The 22,194-nt window shown below is 48.1% G+C and overlaps 1 protein-coding gene and 1 long non-coding RNA gene across 2 annotated transcripts in view; one reads left to right on the forward strand and one right to left on the reverse strand.

The window, feature by feature from the left end:
* LOC307178275 overlaps nucleotides 1-22,194 on the reverse strand; it is a 97,669-nt gene that overhangs the window by 15,266 nt on the left and 60,209 nt on the right. The gene's annotated exons all lie outside the window — the stretch shown is intronic.
* Nucleotides 9,696-12,118, forward strand: MT4 (metallothionein 4; the record flags this gene model as incomplete). Its single annotated transcript, XM_079906265.1, has 3 exons — nucleotides 9,696-9,726; nucleotides 11,035-11,100; nucleotides 11,628-12,118. 3 exons carry the CDS (start codon nucleotides 9,696-9,698, stop codon nucleotides 11,717-11,719), a joined length of 189 nt encoding a protein of 62 aa, XP_079762391.1. The 3' UTR covers nucleotides 11,720-12,118.

Raw genomic sequence — 22,194 nt, forward strand, 5'->3', positions numbered from 1 at the left:
GTTTAAAAATTGCAATATTTCACACATGTACACAAAATCCAGTTTTCCATTTCTCCTAAAAAATTAGAACAGATGGCAAAATTTGACCCTCATTCCCAAATCCCAATATTCAACTGGAGCTTAGACAATTAGCCACAGCCCCCAGAACTGTCTATTACTATAATCAGTTGACTTTGCTCTCATGCATTAACTACCTAGCTCCCAAAGTCACTTCAGTTTGAGACCCCTGTTTGAGGTTTCCCCAGAAAATCACCAGCTTGGGAGATCCTGCGGTGATTCCCCAATTGAGACAGGGGCCGTCTGCTCCAGGCGGAGCTGGGGCCTGAGGGGCCTCAGGTCCACACTTTCCCCAGCCCCCTGCCTTCCACCCTGCTGACATCTAGGAGTTGTCCTGTCACTCCAGCGCTGGGGCCAAGGACTTCAAAGCCAAACAAGATGCAAGTTGAATTGGCACTAATCCTCTTCAGTCTTGACCTCTTTTCTTCTGCCAAGCAGAACCTTCCTGCCTCTGCTGGCTTCCTATTAAAATTAACAAGCGTTGCAGGCAGGCATCAAAGGCAGGGTTGTGCCTTTAATATTCCAGGCAGGCCCAGGCTGTGATCCCAGCCCCTCCCCATCTTGCTCTCTTCCAACTGAACCGGGGAAAATGGTTCCGCTGGGAGTGCCAGAATCATCCTCGTCTGTTTGATATTTGCACCAAGGAAAATTCCAGGGCCAGCAGAACATCTTCACAGCAATTTTCTTCAAAGTGCCCGGCAAAGACTGGCCAATTATTCTTAAGAGGCACCCTTAGAAAAGTGTGTTATTATCCCCATTGTATTAGCAGGGAAACTGAGACCAAACGGCTTGTCCAAGGCCATACAGAGAAAGAGGGAGACGGAATTAGAGCAGTGGCAGCATAAGTCTATGTCCATCTAAGGCTCACTCAGACCCGCATCTGGCCCAGGAATTCAAGCACACCTAGGCCCTCCTGCCCAGCTGGGTTGTCACGGCCATGCCTCCCGGTTCTCACGCTGGGTTTCCCAGACCCAAACTTCACAAAGACAGCAGTAACCCCACAGGTGCTGAGGGGAGGTAACAAGCTCTGTCATCAACCCCTTACAGTGCAGGAAATGACTGCAGTGGATAACGATTCTCCTCTATACAGCCCTCAAACTGTTGTCTTTGTTTTTTCTCCCTAACATTAATTGGGGATGAGCCGATTATTTTCAGAGAACTATGTATTTATACTGGAGAAACCAACAAATTCAATAACTAGTGCACTATGGTTCTGAGTCGTTAGTGAAATCCCTGCCAGGTGTGTGGGGTGGGGCTCTGTGGGTTGAGCCTTGGTTTCTCTATCTAAGGGGCCTGTTCAAACAGAAGTCCCCAGACCCCAAGGATTTTGGAACTGGAGAAAACATTGATCTGGCCCCAGCAGGGGCTGCAGGGCCTGGGCTGCTGAATTGGCTCCCACATCTTTGGAAGAAAAGCACAGCTAAAAGTGCCTGAGGACAATTAACAATTAGGGAAGTTTCTCCTAAATGTGGCTTTGATCTCAATGCTGTAGACATTTACAGACTGCTTTGGTGCTGGCTGAGGAGTTACTCCTTTAGAAATCTTAGAGACAGGCATCTTCTAAACAGCTGTCTCTTTACCTGCACCCGGAACAGACCACCAGCTCTGACACCTCGTCGCTGTTTCGGGGAAACTGTGGCCCAGGGCAGGGAAGTGAACTTGTGAGTGAGCAATCCCAGTGACTGAGTTTACAGGACTCAGTTGCCCTGACTCCCGGGCTGGGCTTCTTGCCCCAGGAGAGAGAAAAGAAGAAACAAGAGAAAAAGTGAGATGTGCAAAGGTAAAGGGGGAATGAGAGAAAAGAAGGAGGAAAGAGGAGGAGAAAGAAGAAAGGCAAGCAGAAGAGGCAGAGGGAGAGATGGGCACAGAGGCAGCCGCATTTATTTCACCATCTGAGCACACACGTCTATGATGCTCACCAATGGTTTCTTCTCCGGTGTCTCAGCTCCCCAATTACACAATTCTTCTTTGTACCCTTGGGTAAGGCAGGTGGCACCGTGTGAGGCCCTCGCCAGTTGCTTAACCCAAGCAGGTGGTTCTGCGAATGGCCTCACTCCACAGTCACCTAAGAGGTTTCGAAGGCCCTGGGAAGTTTCCTTCCTCAATTCATCACATGGCCCAGATGATTCGCACTGTGGATGGACTGGTGGCCGGGACACTTCCCCTCTGGGGCCTCAGGCTCCCGATCTGTAAATGGGGTTGGCATTGAGACAAGGTCTGCACCACATTATTGCCCTTACAGCTCTGGCACTCTAGAATTATGTTAATTCCAGGAATTCTTCTGTTTCCCTGCTTCTTTTTCAAGAATTCTCCAGAAACATTACAGAGCAAATCCAGAACGCCTTGCTAGGAATCAATTTCAACCTGAAGGAAGGGTTTCTAAACAAAGGGGATAAAGTGCAGAAGCCTGAAATGAGCTTTGCCGACTGGGCCCCAGTGGGCTTGCGGAGGACTTAAGGCTGAAGATGCAGCCCCCTCGACTCTCACCTCCTGCCCCCCGACACCTTGAGTGCTTTTCCTGGGTTTACACCGGATGTTCATCTTTATCAACCAAGGTCACTTTGAGCCTCCAACAGGGGAATTATTAAAAACCAGCAATGTGGGAAGACAGAGACTTGCCACATGTCTGCGAAAATAATATACAGACTGATGCCAAAGTGGGACTGCTTAGCGTTACGTCCTACTGAACGATGGAGGAATGCAGCATTTTAGGAAGAAGAGCGGACCACGTAGAGAAGACGTGAGGGACCAAAAGTCTTATGACAGTATGCTCAACCTTGGTAGTAATTAGGGAAATGCAAATCAACAGCCAAGGACATGCCGCTTCACATCTGTCACACCGGCAAAAATGAAGGCTGGCGGTACCAAGTATTAACAAGGCCATGGAGAACTGGGCACTTGAGTACATTGGTCATGGGAGTGTAAACCCCTGTGGTGAGCAATTTGGAAAGATCTAGTAAAGCAGAACAAGCATGTCCCCTTCAATCCAGCAAGTCTACTCCTAGGTATACCCCCTACAGAAACCCTGGCACATGTCACACACAGAAACACTATATGTGGATATTCACGGCAGCAGTGCTTATAACAATGAAAAAGTGGAAAGAAACACCTACATGCCCATCCACTGGATAAATTGCAAAGTAGTCACAATAATATAAAGCAGTTAAAATCATAAAACGCTGAGCCAAAAAAACAAACAAAAAAAACACATTGTAAGAGGCTACAAAGAGAATGATGCCATTTTATAAACGGTTTATAAACCTGTAAAACAAGGGTGTGTAATTTTTATAGATACATATGTAATAAAACTAGAACAACATGCATGGGCATGATAAACACTTCATGAAATTGGTTCCCGGAATTGGTGATGGAGTAAGAATGAGGTTTGGAAAGTTAACACGGAGGGTTTCCACTCTGATTATTTTGTTCCTTTAACGATTGAAATGAACAGGACAATGTTAATATCTGATAACACTGGAAGGTTCTGTATTTAATTTTCTATTCTTATCTGTTTTTGAAATCATCCCGAGTTTAAAAAATAATTTTAAAAAGAGAAAACACCACTATGGAGAACAATATGGAGGTTCCTTAAAAACTAAAAATAGAACTACCGTACGATCCAGCAATCCCACTCCTGGGCATATACCCAGAGAAAACCATAATTCAAAAAGATAGGGCTTCCCTAGTGGTGCAGTGGTTGAGAGTCCGCCTGCTGATGCAGGGGACACGGGTTCGTGCCCTGGTCCAGGAAGATCCCACATGCCGCGGAGCGGCTGGGCCCGTGAGCCATGGCCGCTGAGCCTGCGCGCCCGGAGCCTGTGCTCTGCAACGGGAGAGGCCACAACAGTGAGAGGCCCGCGTACCGCAAAAAAAAAAAAAAAAAAAAAAAGATATATGCACCCCTATGTTCATTGCAGCACTATTTACAATAGCCAACACATGGAAGCAACCTAAATGTCCATCAGCAGACAAATAAAGAAGATGAAGTATACATATATAATGGAATATTACTCAGTCATAAAAAAGAAATAATGCCATTTGCAGCTACATGGATGGGCCTAGAGATTATCATACTAAGTGAAGTAAGTCAGATAGAGAAAAGCAAATATCATACGATATGACATATGCAGAATCTTTAAAAAATGTTGATACTAATGAACTTATTTACAAAACAGAAACAGACTCATAGACTTCAAAAACAAACTTATGCTTACCAAAGGGGAAACATTGGTGGGGAGGGATAAATTAGGAGTTTGGGATTAACATATACATACTACTATTTATAAAATAGATAATCAATAAGGACCTACTGTATAGCAAAGGGAACTCTACTCAATATTCTGTAATAACCTATATGGGAAAAGAATCTGAAAAAGAATGGATATATATCTATAACTGAATCACTTTGCTGTACACCTGCAACTAACACAACACTGTAAATCAACTATAATATAAATTTTTTTAATGTTATTTAGATTCACATGTAATAGGTTTATTATTGTTATTTTAAAGAATTAATAAATAAATGTTTTGAGGAAAAAAAAAAAGAAAGCACACTGGGCCTGAGTTCCAATTGGGATTCCAGGGGCAGATCTGGAAGTTCCCACTGTTCCCCTGGGCAAGGCCCCTAACCTGGAAGGCATGGCTTGTGTTCAGTGGTTTTCCAACTGGTCCTAGCAGCAGCAAACCATGCTCCCCCCAGCCCCCAGATAAAATCATTATAAGAGGGATTGAGGGGGTGGGTTTCATAAGACAAAACAGATTTTAGAAAGAGGAGCTGCCCTATTTAAATAGGGGGAGGGGAGAGGGATGGGGCCTAGCATCCCATCCACAGAAGCCCCTGCACCACACCTCTGTGAAGCCCTGGGGCTCTGAGCCTGCACAGTGCAAAAACCTCCAGTCCAGCCCCAATATTCCATGAGGAACCCAGAGGTTACCTAGACGGGGAGAAATGAAGGGCTGAGACTAGGGTGAGGCAAGTGAGGCACCTCGGGGCCAACATTTAGGGAGACACTCTCAGGGCCGTTCAAAGGCCGCCCTGCATTTGTGTGTCCTCACAGAAACCCTGCTTGCTTTCTCCTTTCTGATAGCTATGGACACGCTCACCACCCCTCCTGGAAAGCACGCTTGTGAGAACCAGGCCCTTCCAGGCTCTCTTACTCCATCCAGAGGGCTAACCCAAAGCCAGGCACACAGTAGGCCCCAAATATGTTTGCTGAGTAATTGATTAAGGAGGGGAGGGAGGGAGGGATGGAGGGAGGAAGGAAAGAAGAAAGGGGGAGGGGGAAGGGAGGAAAGGAGGGAGGGAAGGAGAAAGGAAGGAGAGGATGAAATAAGGAAGGATGGACGACCCGCGCCTCCTGCCCCCTCTCCAAAGCCACACCACGCAGCTTGTAGGATCTTAGTTCCCCAACCCGGGATCGAACCCCGGGCCCTCCGCAGCAAAAGCGCAGAGTCCTAACCACTGGCCCACCAGGGTATTCCCCAGCAGCATTTTTTTTTTTTCTTTTTTTTCGGTACGCGGACCTCTCACCGTTGTGGCCCCTCCCGTTGTGGAGCACAGGCTCCGGACGGGCAGGCCCAGCCGCTCCGTGGCATGTGGGATCCTCCCGGACCAGGGCACGAATCCACGTCCCCTGCATCGGCAGGGGGACTCTCAACCGCTGCACCACCAGGGAAGCCCACAGCAGCATTTTTATAATAAAGAAAATGCGGTATAAAGGGCCCAGGGAAAGGGCAGATGCAAGAAAGCCAGTTAGGAAATGAGTCCTGAATCTTCACGGGAGGTGACGGTGGCTCAAACTAGGTGACAGAGATGGAGGCAGACAAGACGTTGGTGTGCTTGGAGGCGATGCCCGGAGCAGAAGCTCATCTGGGGAGTCTGAGATGCTGTCTGACGTCTACGCGGAGATTTGAGTAGCAGTCAGAAACATGAGCCTGGAGTTCAAAAGAGAGGCCCAGGTTGGGGGTGTAAATGGGGAGCCTCCAGCACATAGGTGGTATTTAAAGCCATGATCCTGATAATTTTTTATGTCTTATAAATAAAAGAGCTGAAGCAAACGTGACCAAGTTGACATCTGTTAATTCCAGGTGGTAGATAACGTGGTGTTTGTAATACTGTTCTTTGTACTTTTTAGTATGTTTGAATTTTTGTAATAAAATTAATGAATAAACAGTAGAGAAAGCCACAAGGTTCCAAATGGCTGAACAGTCCTGCCTTAGAACTCAAGAGTGGGTGCGGGCAGTGAGTCAAGGAGCTGGGTTCAAATCGCCCCACCACGAACCTAAGCTGGGTGACCAAGGCTTAACCCTGTCTCTCTGGGCCTCTGTGTCCCCATTTGGACAAGAAGTTGGCCCATGACTTCTCAGGGTTCTTCCAGCACTGACCATCTTGATTCAAGCTGGTGTCCCCTGGGGCCCCGACCTGCTTTGATTTTGTCCACCCATATCTTATGCCTAGTCCTACAGAGGAAGCCCAAAATACCCTATAAGTGGGCCTTGTAGGTGGAAGGTCAACTCTGACTCCAAACAGATGCAAACTGCAGCAAGGGACGTCAGAAAGGAAGGGCAGTGCTCCATGGTCCCCAGGCCCTGGGACCCAAAAGCAACTAGGCTGAGCTTAAAAGCTGGGAACCCAGAGACTAAAACTCTTGACGATATTTACTGCTGATGAACGCATCCCACTCAGGACCCTGGGACCAGTTGTAGAATAGTCTATGAGCCTGAAACATACAAATGGGTGAGTGGCTGAACCAATCTGTCAGCTGTATTAAGCACAGATAATAATAATATTAAGAGCGAAATAATAATATTTATGTGTCAGATTCTGAACTACGTGCTGAATATGCATTCTCTCATTTAACCCTCACCATGACAGTGCCATGGGGTTATCATTTCATGAGCCACACTTTGCAGATGAGGAAACTGGGGCTCAGAAGGGTTAAGCAACTTGCCCCCAATCAGGCAGCAGAACCGGGATCAGGACCCAGGCAGCATGATTCCAGATCTCCAGCTCTAGACTGCTCCTGGTGAGCGACAAGATTGTCTAAATCTCTTCAGCAAGAGCTGGAGAAGACAGCCTACATGGAACTCTATTGAGTCATTTATTCATCGTCAGCTCATCAATATGTATTGAGCACCCACTGTGTGGCAGCGCTCAGTGTGCCTGGCCACACAGCTGCTGAGACGAAGAAGCACAGCCTCTGTTTGTGAGAAGCCTGTGGTGTAGAGAGAGGCCAAGTTATAAACCAGCGTTATAAAAACCAATGGCTCCAGGCTGCTCCTGGGGAGACACCTATGTCCAGAGGGGCCCTGTATGGGGAAGGGTGGTGACCCAAGCGCAAAACGTGGACCAGGGTGTGGAGTGACAGCACAGGACCTTTCTCTGCCGTCATCGTGGCTGAACCTCCATTCCCAGGCCACGAGTCCCAGAACTTCTGGCAGAAACTGCTGGACGTAGGAACGGCGGGTGTCCAGCTTTGACCTTTGTGGGAGGGGGAGCAGATGACAACGCAGTCATTTAGGTTAAGAGGTGGAGCGTTAGCTGCTCCTCTGGAACAGCCATTTCATTGTTCTGAGAAAAACCACCTGACTTTTCGTATGGAGAGGCCGTAAGTGGAGAAGGAGATATTTAGGGCTCAGTGGCTCAGAGGAGCTACAACTGCTGTGTGACCACAGAAAAGCTGCTCAAGCAGGACTGCTGTTTGCAGAGGAGCTCTTACCTCAGAGCCCCTGGGGAGAGTGGGAGGAGGCCCAGCAATGGGATTTCAGAGATCCACAAATCGCTTGAACTTGCGGCAGGAAAACGTCATGTATTTGTGCATTCTTTTTCCTAGGTAGAGCTTTCATCAGATTTTCAACTGGACAGCCCAGGTGCAGTCAACATGGACTCTACCACCTGATGCTACACATGGTTGTTTCAATCCACACAGCCCAGAAACGGAAAAAGCTTGGGGATTGGATTTTGATAGTATCATTCAGTTGAGGCCTTAAGCAACACTGCAGTGTCAGCCATCCAAGGAAGAAGCAACTTCTGGCTCAGAGAGTGAGCAGGGAGGAGAGACGGCTTAGATAAGGGGGAAGGGAAATCCTTTCCTTTCTCTGGGCTCACTTAGTTGGGCCAGACCTTCCAAGGTATTCATATCTGCTACAGGGCACACTCAAGAGTGGAGGGCAAGGGGGAAGAAGCTGGACCTTCCAAGAGATGGGCTGGGACTGGGCTGTAAATGCAAGCATGGGAAGGCAGATCCAGCCTTTGGGCTTTGAGAACAGCCCTGCCAGGTCATGGGTTTCCTGGGCTGAGATATCCTCCAGCCCTTCTGTACCATTAGCTGTTTTATGTTTTTTTTTTGGTTTTTTTAATAAATTTGTTTAATTTATTTATTTTTAGCTGCGTTGGGTCTTTGTTGCTGCATGCGGGCTTTCTCTAGTTGTGGCGAGCGGGGGCTACTCTTTGTTGTGGTGCGCGGGTTTCTCATTGCAGTGGCTTTTCTTGTTGGGGAGCACGGGCCCTAGACGCAAGGGCTTCAGTAGTTGTGGCATGAGGGCTCAGTAGTTGTGGCGCACAGGCTCTAGAGTGCAGGCTCAGTAGTTGTGGCGCACGAGCTTCATTGCTCTGCGGCACGTGGGATCTTCCCGGACCAGGGCTTGAAACCGTGTCCCCTGCATCGGCAGGCGGACTCTCAACCACTGTGCCACCAGGAAAGCCCCCCGGCTAAAATATTTTAAAGTTATAAATCAGATAAACAAATAAAATACTCTCTACCCTCCTACCTTAACATTGCAACCTAGAATGCAGAGGTGCCTGGCGATCTGCCCCATGGCCCCAACCCCCAATCTGCGGCCCCCCTCCCTTCTCTCCCCACCCCTAGCTCCTTCCTTCACACACCCCTGTGGGCACCAGCCCACACATCCAAACTCTGTCTGTACCCCCAGCAAACAGCCACCCACGGCCACCTCTCAGGCCTAGAGAGACGCACACTGGCTGCACACCTGTCCTTGGGAGCCTGGGGAAGAGGACTGAGCAAATCCTTAGAAGCAAGCAGGCTTGGGAAGACAGAAGATTCCAGCATCCAGGGTGCTCCACATGTGGTCTAGAAAGAGAGGTTACAGGCTCTGAGTGGGCACCTGCCCCTGACTTTTGGGGGTCTTCTAAAGCCAGGGCACAGAATAGGGGCCCCCGCCTGCACATGGTAAAGGGCTTTCATAGTGAACCAGGGGAGTCAGATGAGACCCCGGGCCAGGACAGGAGCAGCCCCTGTGAAGGAGGGAACAGAAATGGCAGATAACAGTATGTGTAGGAGTTGGAGAGGGGACACAGGTAGCTCCCAATCTGCACGATGTGACTGCAATTTGAGCCTAAGCCTGGCTCCCTGACACCTCAGCAGGTGGCGGGTACAGCCACCTGCACCCTTTGTGAAAAGCCACCTAAATGACTGTACTGCTTGTCCTCTCCTCTGCCCTCCTCTGCCGACACCCAGCCCATGGCTGGGCTGTGTGCACAGCGTCTAGCCCCAGGGAGAGGCGAGGCGAGCCCAGGTCTACACCCACACAGCCATAAAAAGGAGCCTCTGGTGACGGCTCCCTCAGCCTCACTTCACCAGCTGTGATAGCACCACAGCCTCTCAGACAACTGGACCATGGACCCTGGGAAATGCACCTGCATGTCTGGTGAGTAAGGATGCCCACCCTGGGATGCTGTGACCTCTCGCCAGCTTCCCACAGGGAGCCTGCAGGACTGTGATTAATGCTTCTCTTCTTCCAATTAGAAGCACCAATGGGGTTTGTGTCAGACTGGCCACCTCTGCGGCGGCTCCCGCTCTCTGTTGGATACCAGCTTGATTTGCTAGAATTAATAACCTGGCTTAGGAATGACTGTGGTGGGACCTAGCGGCAAGCCTCTGGGAGCAGCCACCAGGGCGGGGGAAGAGCTCTGGCCCAGACCCACCTGCTTCTGGTCCATCGCTCCCATCCACTCCTGACACTTATTATTTCCAAGCCTGTTTCTTCATCTGAAAACTAGGGTTACTTATCCCCAGCTGCCCACCTCCTAGGGTTGCCATGAAAGGGTTAAAATCATAAAGCATTTGCAGACGTCAGGGGAGTTAGTAGAAGCATATGTGGGCCTCCAGGTCTGAAACTGCTTAATTCCAAGGAAGCACGTTGGCCAGGAGAAGTGAGTCAGGGTTCAGAGCCATCTTGGTTTTTATGATCTTTGGAAACGGCATCAAGAAGTCTCACAAGCCTCCCTGGTTCCTAACAGGACATGTCTGTCCCCAAATTGCCAAAAAGACAGAAGCTTCCAGCATCTTGAAACTCAAAACAAGAAGCGGGTGATTTTCTTTTTTTAAATATAGATGGTTTTATGATATGGAAACAAGTGGTAGCTGTGACTCTCACTTCGGGCTTGTTTATATCCTTTGCCCTTCCTCCTACACATTCAGGATCTCCATGTTGCCTGATACCTTAAAGTTTTCGACAGTCCCCAGGGGACCTTGGGCTTGGCCTAACTCAGTGGTTCTCAAACCTGATTGTACATCAGAATCATCTGGGTTGCTTTTTTTTTTTCTATTTTTTGGCCACACTGAGCAGCACATAGGATCTTAGTTCCTTGACCAGGGATCCAATCCATGCCCCCTGCAGTGGAAGCGAGGAGTCTTAACCGCTGGACCACCAGGGAAGTCCCTGGGTTGCTTTTTAAAGAATACTGATTCCCTTTCTCCACCCAGACCTATGAATTATAATATCTCAAAGGCTGGCCCTAGGAATCTGCATTTTAATAAGTACCCCCCAGGGATTCTGATGTAGTCCCCCCCAGTTTCTGTCCATGGACTGTGACTGGGAACCAGCATCTTCAACCTCCTGTCCATCCACTGGCCAAGGGCAGCCCAGACCCCCGGCCGCCTAGATGGCCTGTGGCGCACCTGTGTGCCCGCTCCACCTCGATGCTCATGCTTGTGGCTCTGTCCTTTCTCCTAGGAGGAACCTGCAGCTGCGGAGACAACTGCAAATGCAAAACCTGCAGCTGTAAAACATGTCAAAAAAGTGAGTCTGGTGACCGGGGCCATGCACTGCTGGCGGGGAGCTGGGAGTGCGTTTCTGTCATCCTCAACCCTCCAGCCACGGTGGGATTGAGGGGGTCCTGGATGCCTTTACCCATTTGGGAGGGATCTGAAATGAAAGCTGAGTCCCGCGGGCTGCAGCTGACCTGGGGGTGAGGGCATCCTCAGTGTTTCAGGGGTTTGGATAAGAAGAGGGCCGAGGGGAGGTTCCAGCCTGCCCAGTAGTGAAGGGAATGGCCTGGCCTCAGGAGCCCTTGGATCTGCCACTGTCCAACGGCGGTGGGCCAACCCCTTCCCCTCCCTGGCCTCTGATGGACTCTGGGTGACCCCTGAGGTCCCTTCCAGCTCTAACATCCCACCACTTCCTGTCCCAGGGTTTTTGCTCATGTGGATCGGAACCTGTGTGTAGCATGCTCTTGTTTTTCTACTTCCTTCTAAGTGGTGAAGGGGGAAGTGGTCAGATAAGAGTGTTGACTCAAAGCTGATCTGTCCATCTCCTGCCCCTTCCAGGCTGCTGTCCTTGCTGCCCCCCGGGCTGCGCCAAGTGTGCCAAGGGCTGCATCTGCAAAGGGGCTTCGGACAAGTGCAGCTGCTGCCACTGAAATGCATCCATCGTGCTGGGGACAAGGCCTGGGAAGCATCTGTACAGTGCATTAGTCGAGGAGTTGGAATGACTGTACAATAGGTTGTGCTTTTTATATATTTGCCCAGGTCAGGTGGTGGTGACATTCATATAAAGTGCTTGGAGCAATAAAGTTTTCACTCGTGGTTGTCTGGTGGCTCAGAGCAATGTTTTACCCTAGCCCAGCAGGACCAAGAAGGGCTGGTCCCATGAAGATACAGGAGGCGCCAGCCTGTACCCATTCTGCAGATGGCTGCTAACCCCGAGGTCCTACCGCTCTGCCTGAGGGTTTTCTCGTGCAGCACGAGCTTGCCTGACGCATGCACAGGGCAGGCCGCCCCTGGGAACAGCCCTTAACAGATGACAAACAGGAGTTAGTGAATTCATAACATCAGCGTTTTTACCCTTACAATGGGACAAATCTGAGTCATGTTCTACACCATCCTCCAGAAGTCCTCAGCAGCAATGAACTCCAATAGCCCACAGACGTAAACATACTCCGTATTGGCTTCCTTCCTTCTCTGCCTCACTTCTCCATCCTCTTTCCAGGGCTTCCTGGGATCCCCACGCAAAGAAACTACTTGTACAGGGTCCGCTTTCGGGGTAACCTAATCTTTTTTTTTTTTAAGTAAGGTTTTATTTATTTATTTTTAATTTATTTTTTGGCTGCGTTGGGGCTTCATTGCTGCGCACGGGCTTTCTCTAGTTGCAGCGAGCGGGGGCTACTCTTCGTTGCGGTGCACAGCCTTCTCGTTGCGGTGGCTCCTCAGCATGGGCTCTAGGCACATGGGCTTCAGTCTACACGGCAGGCTCAGTAGTTGTGGCGCACGGGCTTAGTTGCTCTGCGGCACGTGGGATCTTCCCAGACCAGGGCTTGAACCTGTGTCCCCTGAATTGGCTGGGAGATTCTTTTATTTATTTATTTATTTTTGGCCGTGTTGGGTCTTCGTTGCTGCGTGCGGGCTTTCTCAAGTTGAGGCGAGCGGGGACTACTCTTCATCGTGGTGTGCGGGCTTCTCACTGCGGTGGCTTCTCTTGTTGCGGAGCACAGGCTCTAGGCGCGTGGGCTTCAGTAGTTTTGGCACACGGGCTCAGTAGTTGTGGCTCGTGGGTTCTACAGTGCAGGCTCAGTAGTTGTGGTGCACAGGCTTAGTTGCTCCTCAGCATGTGGGATCTTCCCAGACCAGGGCGCGAACCCGTGTCCCCTGCGTTGGCAGGCGGATTCTTAAGTTAAGCACTGCGCCACCAGGGAAGCCCCCCCCCAAAAAAACAAACCTATTTTTAAATAGGTCTCCATACACAATATACAAAACAAAAAAGATACAAAGAGAGTACGACTCCTTCCCACATTTGCGCCCCAGTCCCCCCGCCTCCCCAAGTCAACTGTCACCACTTACTGGTGTGCCCTCCCAGGGATATTCTCTGGCTGCACAAGCGCCGATGATACACAGCATCTGTCCCACCCCGAAACACACACTATTTACCTTGAAAACTTGGCGAGTGTTTCCTCTCATATAGTAAACTCTCTGCCAGGTCCTTTTTTCCATTTAAGAGAAAAGAATAGGTAGACGGAAAAAATTAAGAGCTTAAACAACCAAAAAATAAGGTGACAAAAGAAAAAATAGATGAAACAAAAGGGTTAAAGAAAATATGGGAGACAAAGAGAAAACTCCACACACAACTCTGCCATGGTGGCACTGCCCAAGGCAGCTGAGGCTGTGACTACATCTTTTGGTCTTTTTCCGACCCGCCAAGCCTAGCACTGTGCCTGGGACCCCTCAGAGCAGGGGTCATAAACACCCCTAAAAATTCACTGACAGCTATAAACCTTCCTCTCCCTAAAAATACCCGTATGAACAACCTCAGTCAATCTTACATATGATCTCAGGGAATTCACAGGCTGTCCCAAAGCCATCTCTGGAACCCCCAGAAGACCCTGATTAAGAACCTAAGGTCCGTGTGATCTGTTACTTAAAAGAATAAAGCAGTCTAATAATAGATTAAAATACTGAGCACTTAAGACCTGCCAGGCACTGGGTCCAGCACTGCCTACACATTACTTCATTTGATTGTCACAACACGACCTCACGAGGTCAGTACCGTTATCAACCCCATTTTACAGATGAGGAAACCAAGGCACGCAGAGGTTAAATGACTTGCCCAAGGCCACTCATCTAGTTTTGTAGCACTGAGATCTGAACCCAGGTCCAACAGACTCCAAAGCCATGCCCTGAGAGTGCAGAAACAACTTCCAGGATGGAAGGCGGTCAAGGCTGAAGTCCCTGAGGCTGGCCCTGGTGAGGAGGCGGAGACGCAGCCCACACTCACCCACACCACCACCCTCAGCAGAGCGGGAGGTAGACTCAAGCTCTGGGAGATTGTCCATTCATGCTGCCAAGGGCCTGACACCAGGACCCAGAAGAGGCCAGGAGCAGCCTTCTCCAGCCCCGGCCTAGGTCAAGGTGACCCAGAAGCAGGAGCGGGTGAGAATGGAGCCTTCTCCAAGGGTGCCCTGTGGGGCTGGGCTCAGTGGGCCAAACAAGGAGCAGGACTTACTGTGTGCTTCCTGGCACTGGGCACTTCCATAATCCACACTGTCACCCTCTCTGTTTGGAAGTCATCTGCGGCCTCCCTGGGAGGGTTTCCCCCTCCGTCCATGAATTGTGCTTCAGATGCAGCACTACAGTGCAATGGAAAGGGCTCGGCCTTGGGAGTCAGATGCTCTACCCTCCCTGGCTGCGTGACTTTGACCAAATCACTTACCTCTTGAGGCTCAGTTTCCACATCTGCAAAGTGTCCCTCCCTCGTGGGGAAAAACCATAGCATAGGGTCTATGCCCATAGCAGGTGCTCCGTAAACAGGGACTCATAGGGCTACAGCCTTTCTTAGGCTTCTGTTTGTGAATCTCTGAGAAGGCCCCTGCCAAGTCCTTCTCTGTGACTGCAGAGCTCTGACGCCCCTTGGGAAGGACACGATGCTGGTAATGACACCTTCCGGGGGGCAGAGAGGTCCCCTGTGTCTCCAACAAGCAGGCTGGCCACTCCCTGTGCAACCCCAGCCCCGGTGCACACAGGACTGCCGTCTCATCTCACCCAAATGCTTCACCTGAAGAATCTCTTCTATTTCTACCACATCTTGAAGGGAGAATCAGCCCTCAGTGTCTCACTTTAATAATAATAATAATAATAATAATAATACCAACAACTAATATTTATTGAGTGCTGAACACTTCACAAGTGCCAAGCGCTGGGCTAAGCAGTTTCTGAACATCATCTCATGGACCCTGCACCATCAGCACCACTTTAGAGGTGGACAGTCAGGGCCCTGCTATGGACCCCCTGCCTTAGAGGGTCTGTCTCTGGTCCCCCTCCCCACAGGTGAGGAGTCTGAGGGTCCAAGGAGACACATCCACCTGGAACTGTCATACCTGTCCCTCCCCCACTGTCCCCATCCCACCAACTAGACAAGGCTTTGGGTACCTGGGACCAATTCCAGAGTCTGTGTGGGCCTCCTCCCCAGGTTGGTCCTGCCTGAGGGTAGACCATGCCATCAGTCTGTGTACTCCTAGGGCTGAGGGATGGCCAAGGGGCAGCTGTATTCAAGGATGGGAGATGTGTGGATAGGGACCGAGCGCTTGCACTTTGATGTTTACAGTGTGGAACGGAGGCAGGGGTGGGAAGAGAAGAGATGAACTACAGGACAATCCTCCACCTTTGCTTTTGCCCCAAGCCCAGCAAGTGTTCGGGGGAGGCCTCCACTAACAACCCTGGAGAAGAATCCTGTTATGACCCCACTTTACAGATGACAAAGCCGAGGCTCAAGAGATTCAATGGTTTGCTCAGAGTTATAAGGCTAATAAGGGGCAGACCCAGGACCTGAATTTAGGGCTGCATGACATAGAGGCTGTGCTCAGGCCTATACCAGATGGATGGGGCCGAGAGAAGGCTGCAGGTAATCCTGCCCCACACGCAGGCATAAGAGGTCCCTGTCCTGGGCCTTGTGCTTTAGAGAGCCTACATATCCAAACACTCAAAACACAAATTTATTAAAGAATACCTGGGGGCCTCTGTCACTCACGAGCTAGTACTTATTTGGCACAGTGTGATCAATGAACCCTAAACCCTGGTCTGTTCTTGTGTCTAACACTGTTCCCTAAGAAAATACTCCTCCAGCTCTTGTCCTATGTCCTCAAATCAACAAAAAGTGAGTCAAAGACCTTAACAGATGCCTCACTAAAGAAGATATACAGACGCCAAAGAAGCATATGAAAAGATGCTCCACATCATATGTCTTCAGGGAAATGCAAATTAAACCAACAAGGAGATACCACTACACACCCATTAGAATGGCCAAAATCCAGAAGACTGACAACACCAAATGCTGGCGAGGACGTGGAGCAACAGGAACTCTCATCTATTGCTGGTGGGATGCAAAATGGTCCAGCCACTCTGGAAGATAGTTTGGCAGTTTTTACAAAACTAAACATACTCTTATATAATCCAGCAATTGTGCCCCTTTGTATTTACCCAAAGGAGTTGAAACCTTATGTCGACGCAAAAGCCAGTACATGAATGTTTTATAGCCGTTTTATTCATAATTGTCAAAATCTAAAAGTAACCAAGATGTCCTCCAGTAGATGAATGGATAAACTGTGGGACACCCACAGTGTGAACGGAATATTATTCAACATTAAAAATAAATGAGCGATCAAGCCATGAAAAGACATGGAGGAGATAAATGCATATCACTAAGAGAAGAAGCCAATACGAAAAGGCTACATACTGTATAATTCCAACTAGATGACATTCTAGAAAAGGCAAAACTATGGAGACATTAAAAAAATCAGTGGTTGGCAGGGGTTGGTGGAGGGAGGGATGAATAGGCAGAGCACAGAGGATTCTTAAGGCAGTGAAACTACTCTGCATGATACTCTGATGGTGACTGTATGTCACTAAACATTTATCCAAACCCATAGAATGTACAACACCAAGAGTGAACCCTAATGTAAACTATCGCCTTCAGGTGATTATGATGTGTCGATGCAAATTCACCAGTTTTAGCAAAAGCACACTCTGGTGAGGGATGTTGATAATGGGGGAGCCTATGCATGTGTGGGGGCAGAGAGCACATGGCAAATCTCTATACTTTTCTTTCAGTTTTGCTCTGAACCTAAAATTGCTCTAAAAAATAAAGCCTACTTTAAAAAAGTAACTGTATGCCAAGAGAGTTTATGGATGGTCCCAATGCCAATGTCAGAGACGGAAACTGCTTTCAAAGTGCAGGATGGGGACTTCCCTGGTGGTGCAGTGGTTAGGAATCCACCTGCCAATGCAGGGGACACAGCTTCAAGCCCTGGTCCGGAAAGATCCCACATGCCGCGGAGCAACTAAGCCCGTGTGCCACAACGACTGAGCCTGTGCTCTAGAGCCGGCGAGACACAACTACTGAGCCCACATACCACAACACTTGAAGCCCACGTGCCTAGAGCCTGTGCTCTGAAACAAAGAGAAGCTTCTGCAATGAGAGGCCCGTGCACCGCAACAAAGAGTAGCCCTCGCTCACCGCAACTGGTGAAGGCCTGCGCACAGCAACGAGGACCCAACGCAGTCAAAAATAAAAATAAATTGATTAAAACAAACAACAAAAGAGTGCAGGGTGGGTCTGAGTGGAAGAGATGAAAGGACAAATTAACTCATAAATCTTTGTCCTCAAAAAGCATGAATGCAGTAGATTCTCATGTCATAAAGTATCATTTCCCATTAGTGTGACACATGAATTGCTCTTAGTTTTCCTTGTGTTCTAAATTGCGCTTCCAGAACATTCATGAGTTTATGCTATCTGTAGAAGTTTCACAAGGCAACTGAGGAATATTTTGTAATATTAAACATTTCATACTACTCTAAATTTATATATCTACACATATTCATAAATTGTCAGTTAGATACACATTGAACTCTAGAACTATGAACAATTTTATAAAAATTCTTATTAAAATTTCATTAACTCTTTATAAAATTAAATAATATAGGACAGTGAAGCTAGATGGAAAAAACTAGATGTCCTTGGTAGCCTCCTTCAGCAAGTTCGACCATTTCTGGTCCTCTTGGAACAAGGGGAAAATAACCTCATTTACCTAAGCCTCTGTGCAGCTGAAAGCAATTTGATACATCATGTAAGGATGATTAAGTCCTTCATGCTCTGTAGACTGATTATGATACTTGAAATAAACAGTTCTTATGATGTTATGAATAAATAAATACTCTTTACTGGAGAACTAAGGGTGAATGGATCCACAGAGAACGATATGTAACTCGATGTCACTGAAATTGAGCTACTTCAAGGAGGAAGGAGATAAGAAGGATACTCTCTTCTGAGACATGCTCAGAATCAGGATACAGGCTACATTGAGTTTGCTTCATATTTGGACTACCATTTTCTTACAGGGCTTCTGTTATTCCTGGCATTTCTAATTGCCAGGAAATTTCTCACCTGCTATTTGGTAAATGATCTAATATCCATTACCTTCTTTCCTGATCGTCTGTCTGTCATTCTGGGTTCCCTTTACATTGCTCTCCTGGGTTGGATTCACTGCTTCTTGGATACCCTGTCATCCTCTATCTTGGACTTTTATTTGCTGGAGTACATCCTCAAGCAATCTTTTACCAAAAGGATGAATTAGGGGAAACTTTCAGAATCCCTAAATGTTGGAAAACACCTTAATTTTTCTCTCATGCCAGACTGATAATTTGGCTGGATGTTACATTTTGAGTTCAATATCATTTTCTCTTAGCCCTTTTGAAGGTATTGCTCCATTGTTTTCCAACATTCAGTGTTGCGGCTATGAACACTAACATGACTTTTATTTCTCACTGTAAGTCTGTTTTTGAGATTTTTTCTCAGTCTTTTTGCAATACTTTTATTGATCTCTAAAAATGTTGTCAATCATATTTTTAATATATAAGAACTCCTTCTCTGAATGTTCATCATAATACCCAGGTTTTATTTTTGCTGAATGGAGACATTTCCTGAATCTCCCTGGTGAGTTAAAGGTTTTTTGCTTTTATTATTAAGTTTTCTGATAGTTTCTTGAGCTATTTCTGCTTCTTTGAGCTGAAAGCAGGCTCTGTGCATGCGAGTTAGACTTGTTGGCTGGCGGACTTGCTTCTAGTGTGCCCAGGTAGGCAGCTGACAGCAAGTTTTTGCCTGGGCAACTAAGCACGTGCGCCACAACTGAGCCTGAGCTCTAGAGCCCACGTGCCACAACTACTGAAGCCCACAGGCCTAGAGCCCGTGCTCCACAACAAGAGAAGCCACCGCAATGAGAAGCCTACACACCACAACGGAGTCCCCACTCGCCACAAGAGAAAGGCTGCGTGCAGCAATGAAGACCCAAAGCAGCCAAAAATAAATAAATAAAATAAATTTTTTAAAAAATCCAAGACAATCAAAGGACATTTCAGGTGTGCAGGGAGCTTTGCTAAAGCACGGAATCAAGAAGAGAGGAAGGAATCGCCTCTTTCAGCCTCGGCCTTCTGGGACCTCAGAGTCCGCTAGGGAGACTGTCAGACTAACTTGTCTCCTCTCCTACAGGGTAGAAAGTATCCTGACAAACCCCCATAGAAGTTCCAAAGGGGGCAATTACATCTGGCTGTAGGCAAGACTGAAGACTTCCTGAAGGAGGTGGCCTCGAAGGATTTTAAACAGGTAGAAATTGTGGGCAGGAAATTCCAAAAAGAGGCAACAGCAGAAGCAGAAGCATGGAGGCAGGACAGCTTGGGGCATATTTCTGGGTTAGCATGGATTACATTTGGTTGCTAGGGGAGGTGGGGGCCAGACAATGAAGAGATTGGAAAAGTAGGCTAAGGGGAACCGGCATCCATCATTTGCAAGTTCCAGATCCTAGATTTCTGAACAGAGAAGTGTTCACTGAGCACTGTTTATTGAGCACATATTACGTGTCAGGCAATCAGCTTGACGAACCTTACTTAATGTGCTGGAGAGGGTGTGGAGAATGGGAAACCCTCTTACACCATTGGTGGAAATGTAAACTGGTGTAGCCACTATGGGAAACAGTATGGAGGTTCCTCAAAAAACTAGAAATAGAGTTGCCATATGATCCAGCAACCCCACTCCTGGGCATATACCCAGACAACACCATACTTCAAAAAGACACATGCACACCTATGTTCATAGCAGCACTGTTTACAGTAGCCAAGACATGGAAACATCCTAAATGTCCATCAACAGACAAATGGATAAAACAGATGTGGTGTATATATATATATATATATATGTATATATATATATATATAAAAATATACAAAGGGATATTACTCAGCCATAGTAAAGAATTAAATAATGCCATTTGCAGCAACATGTATGGACCTAGAGATTATCATCCTAAGCAAAGTCAGAAAGAGAAATACAAATACCATATCACTTATATGTGGTATCTAAAATGCAACACAAATGAACATATCTACGAAACAAAACAGACTCACAAATATAGAGAACAGATTTGTGGTTGCCAAGGGGGAAGGAGGGTAAGGGAGAGAAGGATTGGGAGTTTGAGATTAGCAGAGGCAAACTATTACATACAGGATGGACAAACCACAAGGTCTTACTGTATACCACAGGGAACAATACTCAGTATCCTGTGACAAACCATAATGGAAAAGAATATGAAAAAGAATATATATATCTATAACTGAGTCACTTTGCTGTACAGCAGAAATTTAAACAATATTGCAAATCAACTATACTTTAATAAAATGTTTTTAAAAATCTCATTGAATGCTCACCATAACCCAGGAGGTAAGGACTGTTATTATCCCCATTGAATAGCTGAGGGGAACTAGGGAGATTCAAACTCAGGTCTGTCTGACACCAAAGCCACTCGCTCCTAACAACCGCAGTCTTCACTCACTGCAGTTCGAAGATTCGGGAAGTGGGGTCACGGTGGTCTGGGTTATGTGGGCAGTGCAGAAACCCCCTTGTGCTTCTGCTGCGGGAGCCCAGCAGACACCCAAGAGCAGCCCCTGCAGTTCAGGAGCCCCGGCTAAAGGGGACCCTTCCCCCATCGTAGCGCCCTCCCTCTGAGCCACACAGGAGCAGCCAGAGCCCTGAACAAGAACTTCCGCGATAGGGTGGCCCTTGAATCCCAACCCACCAAGCCTCAAGATCAGCTCAGCCTGAGCCTCTAACTCTCTCAGGGTTTAATAGCTACTCGCCCAGGCCCCCCACCGAGAGGGGATGGCAGGCCCCCTCTGTCCTTACTCTACTGAGGAGGTTCAGCCTCTAGGGAACACTCCGAGTTACAGTCCGCAGAGCCGGGCGTACACACTGAGCACCAAGATATTGGCACATATGCTGGGGTCACCCTGGCCACCTTATGAAACCTGAAAGCGTGGAGACAGCCCTTCCTCACCTCCTTCCTCCAACACCCCCATCCCATCAACAACCAAAGAGAAGCGCAGACTTTCCTCGTGGCGTTTCGACCCCACACAAAGGTGCCATTGCTCAGCTAGGGAGGACGCAGGAGGGGAGAGGAGACAGAACCAGCAGCCGGGTTGGCTTTGAGCACTCGGGGTCAGCCTGGTGTAGGGCAGTATTTCCCCAACTGCAGTCCTTTGAGAACCAACCACCTGCACTATTTTAGTCATCGCATATCGCCTGGTCTATTATTACACTTAAATTCATCTGAAAAGGAAACCTTGTATCGCTATTATAGACGAGAAATTGCATCGTGTGCCATAAACAGGGGTAACCATGGAGACAGAGAAGAAATGAAGCAAAGTTATGCCATTTCTAGCCAGGCTCTGTAGCAGGCTGAGGCTCCCTCCACATCCCTTCCCTGACTCCTTACTCTCTCTCTCTCTTCAAAAGAGGAACATGGCAAGTGTGGGATGAGCACTGAAGACATCCTAGCACTAAATTGCATCTCCTTGAGGTAATTAGGAAGACTGATGGAGAACTGAAAGGGGAATAACCTTGTGTTTATATGTGTCCAGGTTGTTTTATAAATTCATCTCACTTTGGGAAGCTGGACCACTGGAATTAGACTTGGAGTCAAGAAATGGGGTTCAAGTTCTGGCTTCACTACATCCTTGCTGTGTGACTTTGGAAAAGACCCTTGCTGTCACTGGGTCTCCTCATCTGTTAAAACAGGGCAGATGGAAAAAAAATAATAATAAGGCAGATGGTACCCATGGCATGGGTTATTGGGAGAAGCCTCAACCACTGCTCAAACCCTGAGACGAGTGGGGCAAGGATAAGACAGGGAGGGGAAGGGCACTTTCCCAAATCGAAGGTAAGACCCCAAGTGCATCAATAATCTGGTGGCAATTGGGAAGCTAATGTCACAAAAGGCTACAATTGGGTCCCCAGAACCTAGTTATTACAGCTCACGACTGCCCCAGGCTCAGAGATGTGGTCCCCTGGAGATGAGAACTGGGC

Source organism: Stenella coeruleoalba (assembly GCF_951394435.1).
Source record: "Stenella coeruleoalba genome assembly, chromosome: 20".
NCBI lineage: Eukaryota > Metazoa > Chordata > Mammalia > Artiodactyla > Delphinidae > Stenella > Stenella coeruleoalba.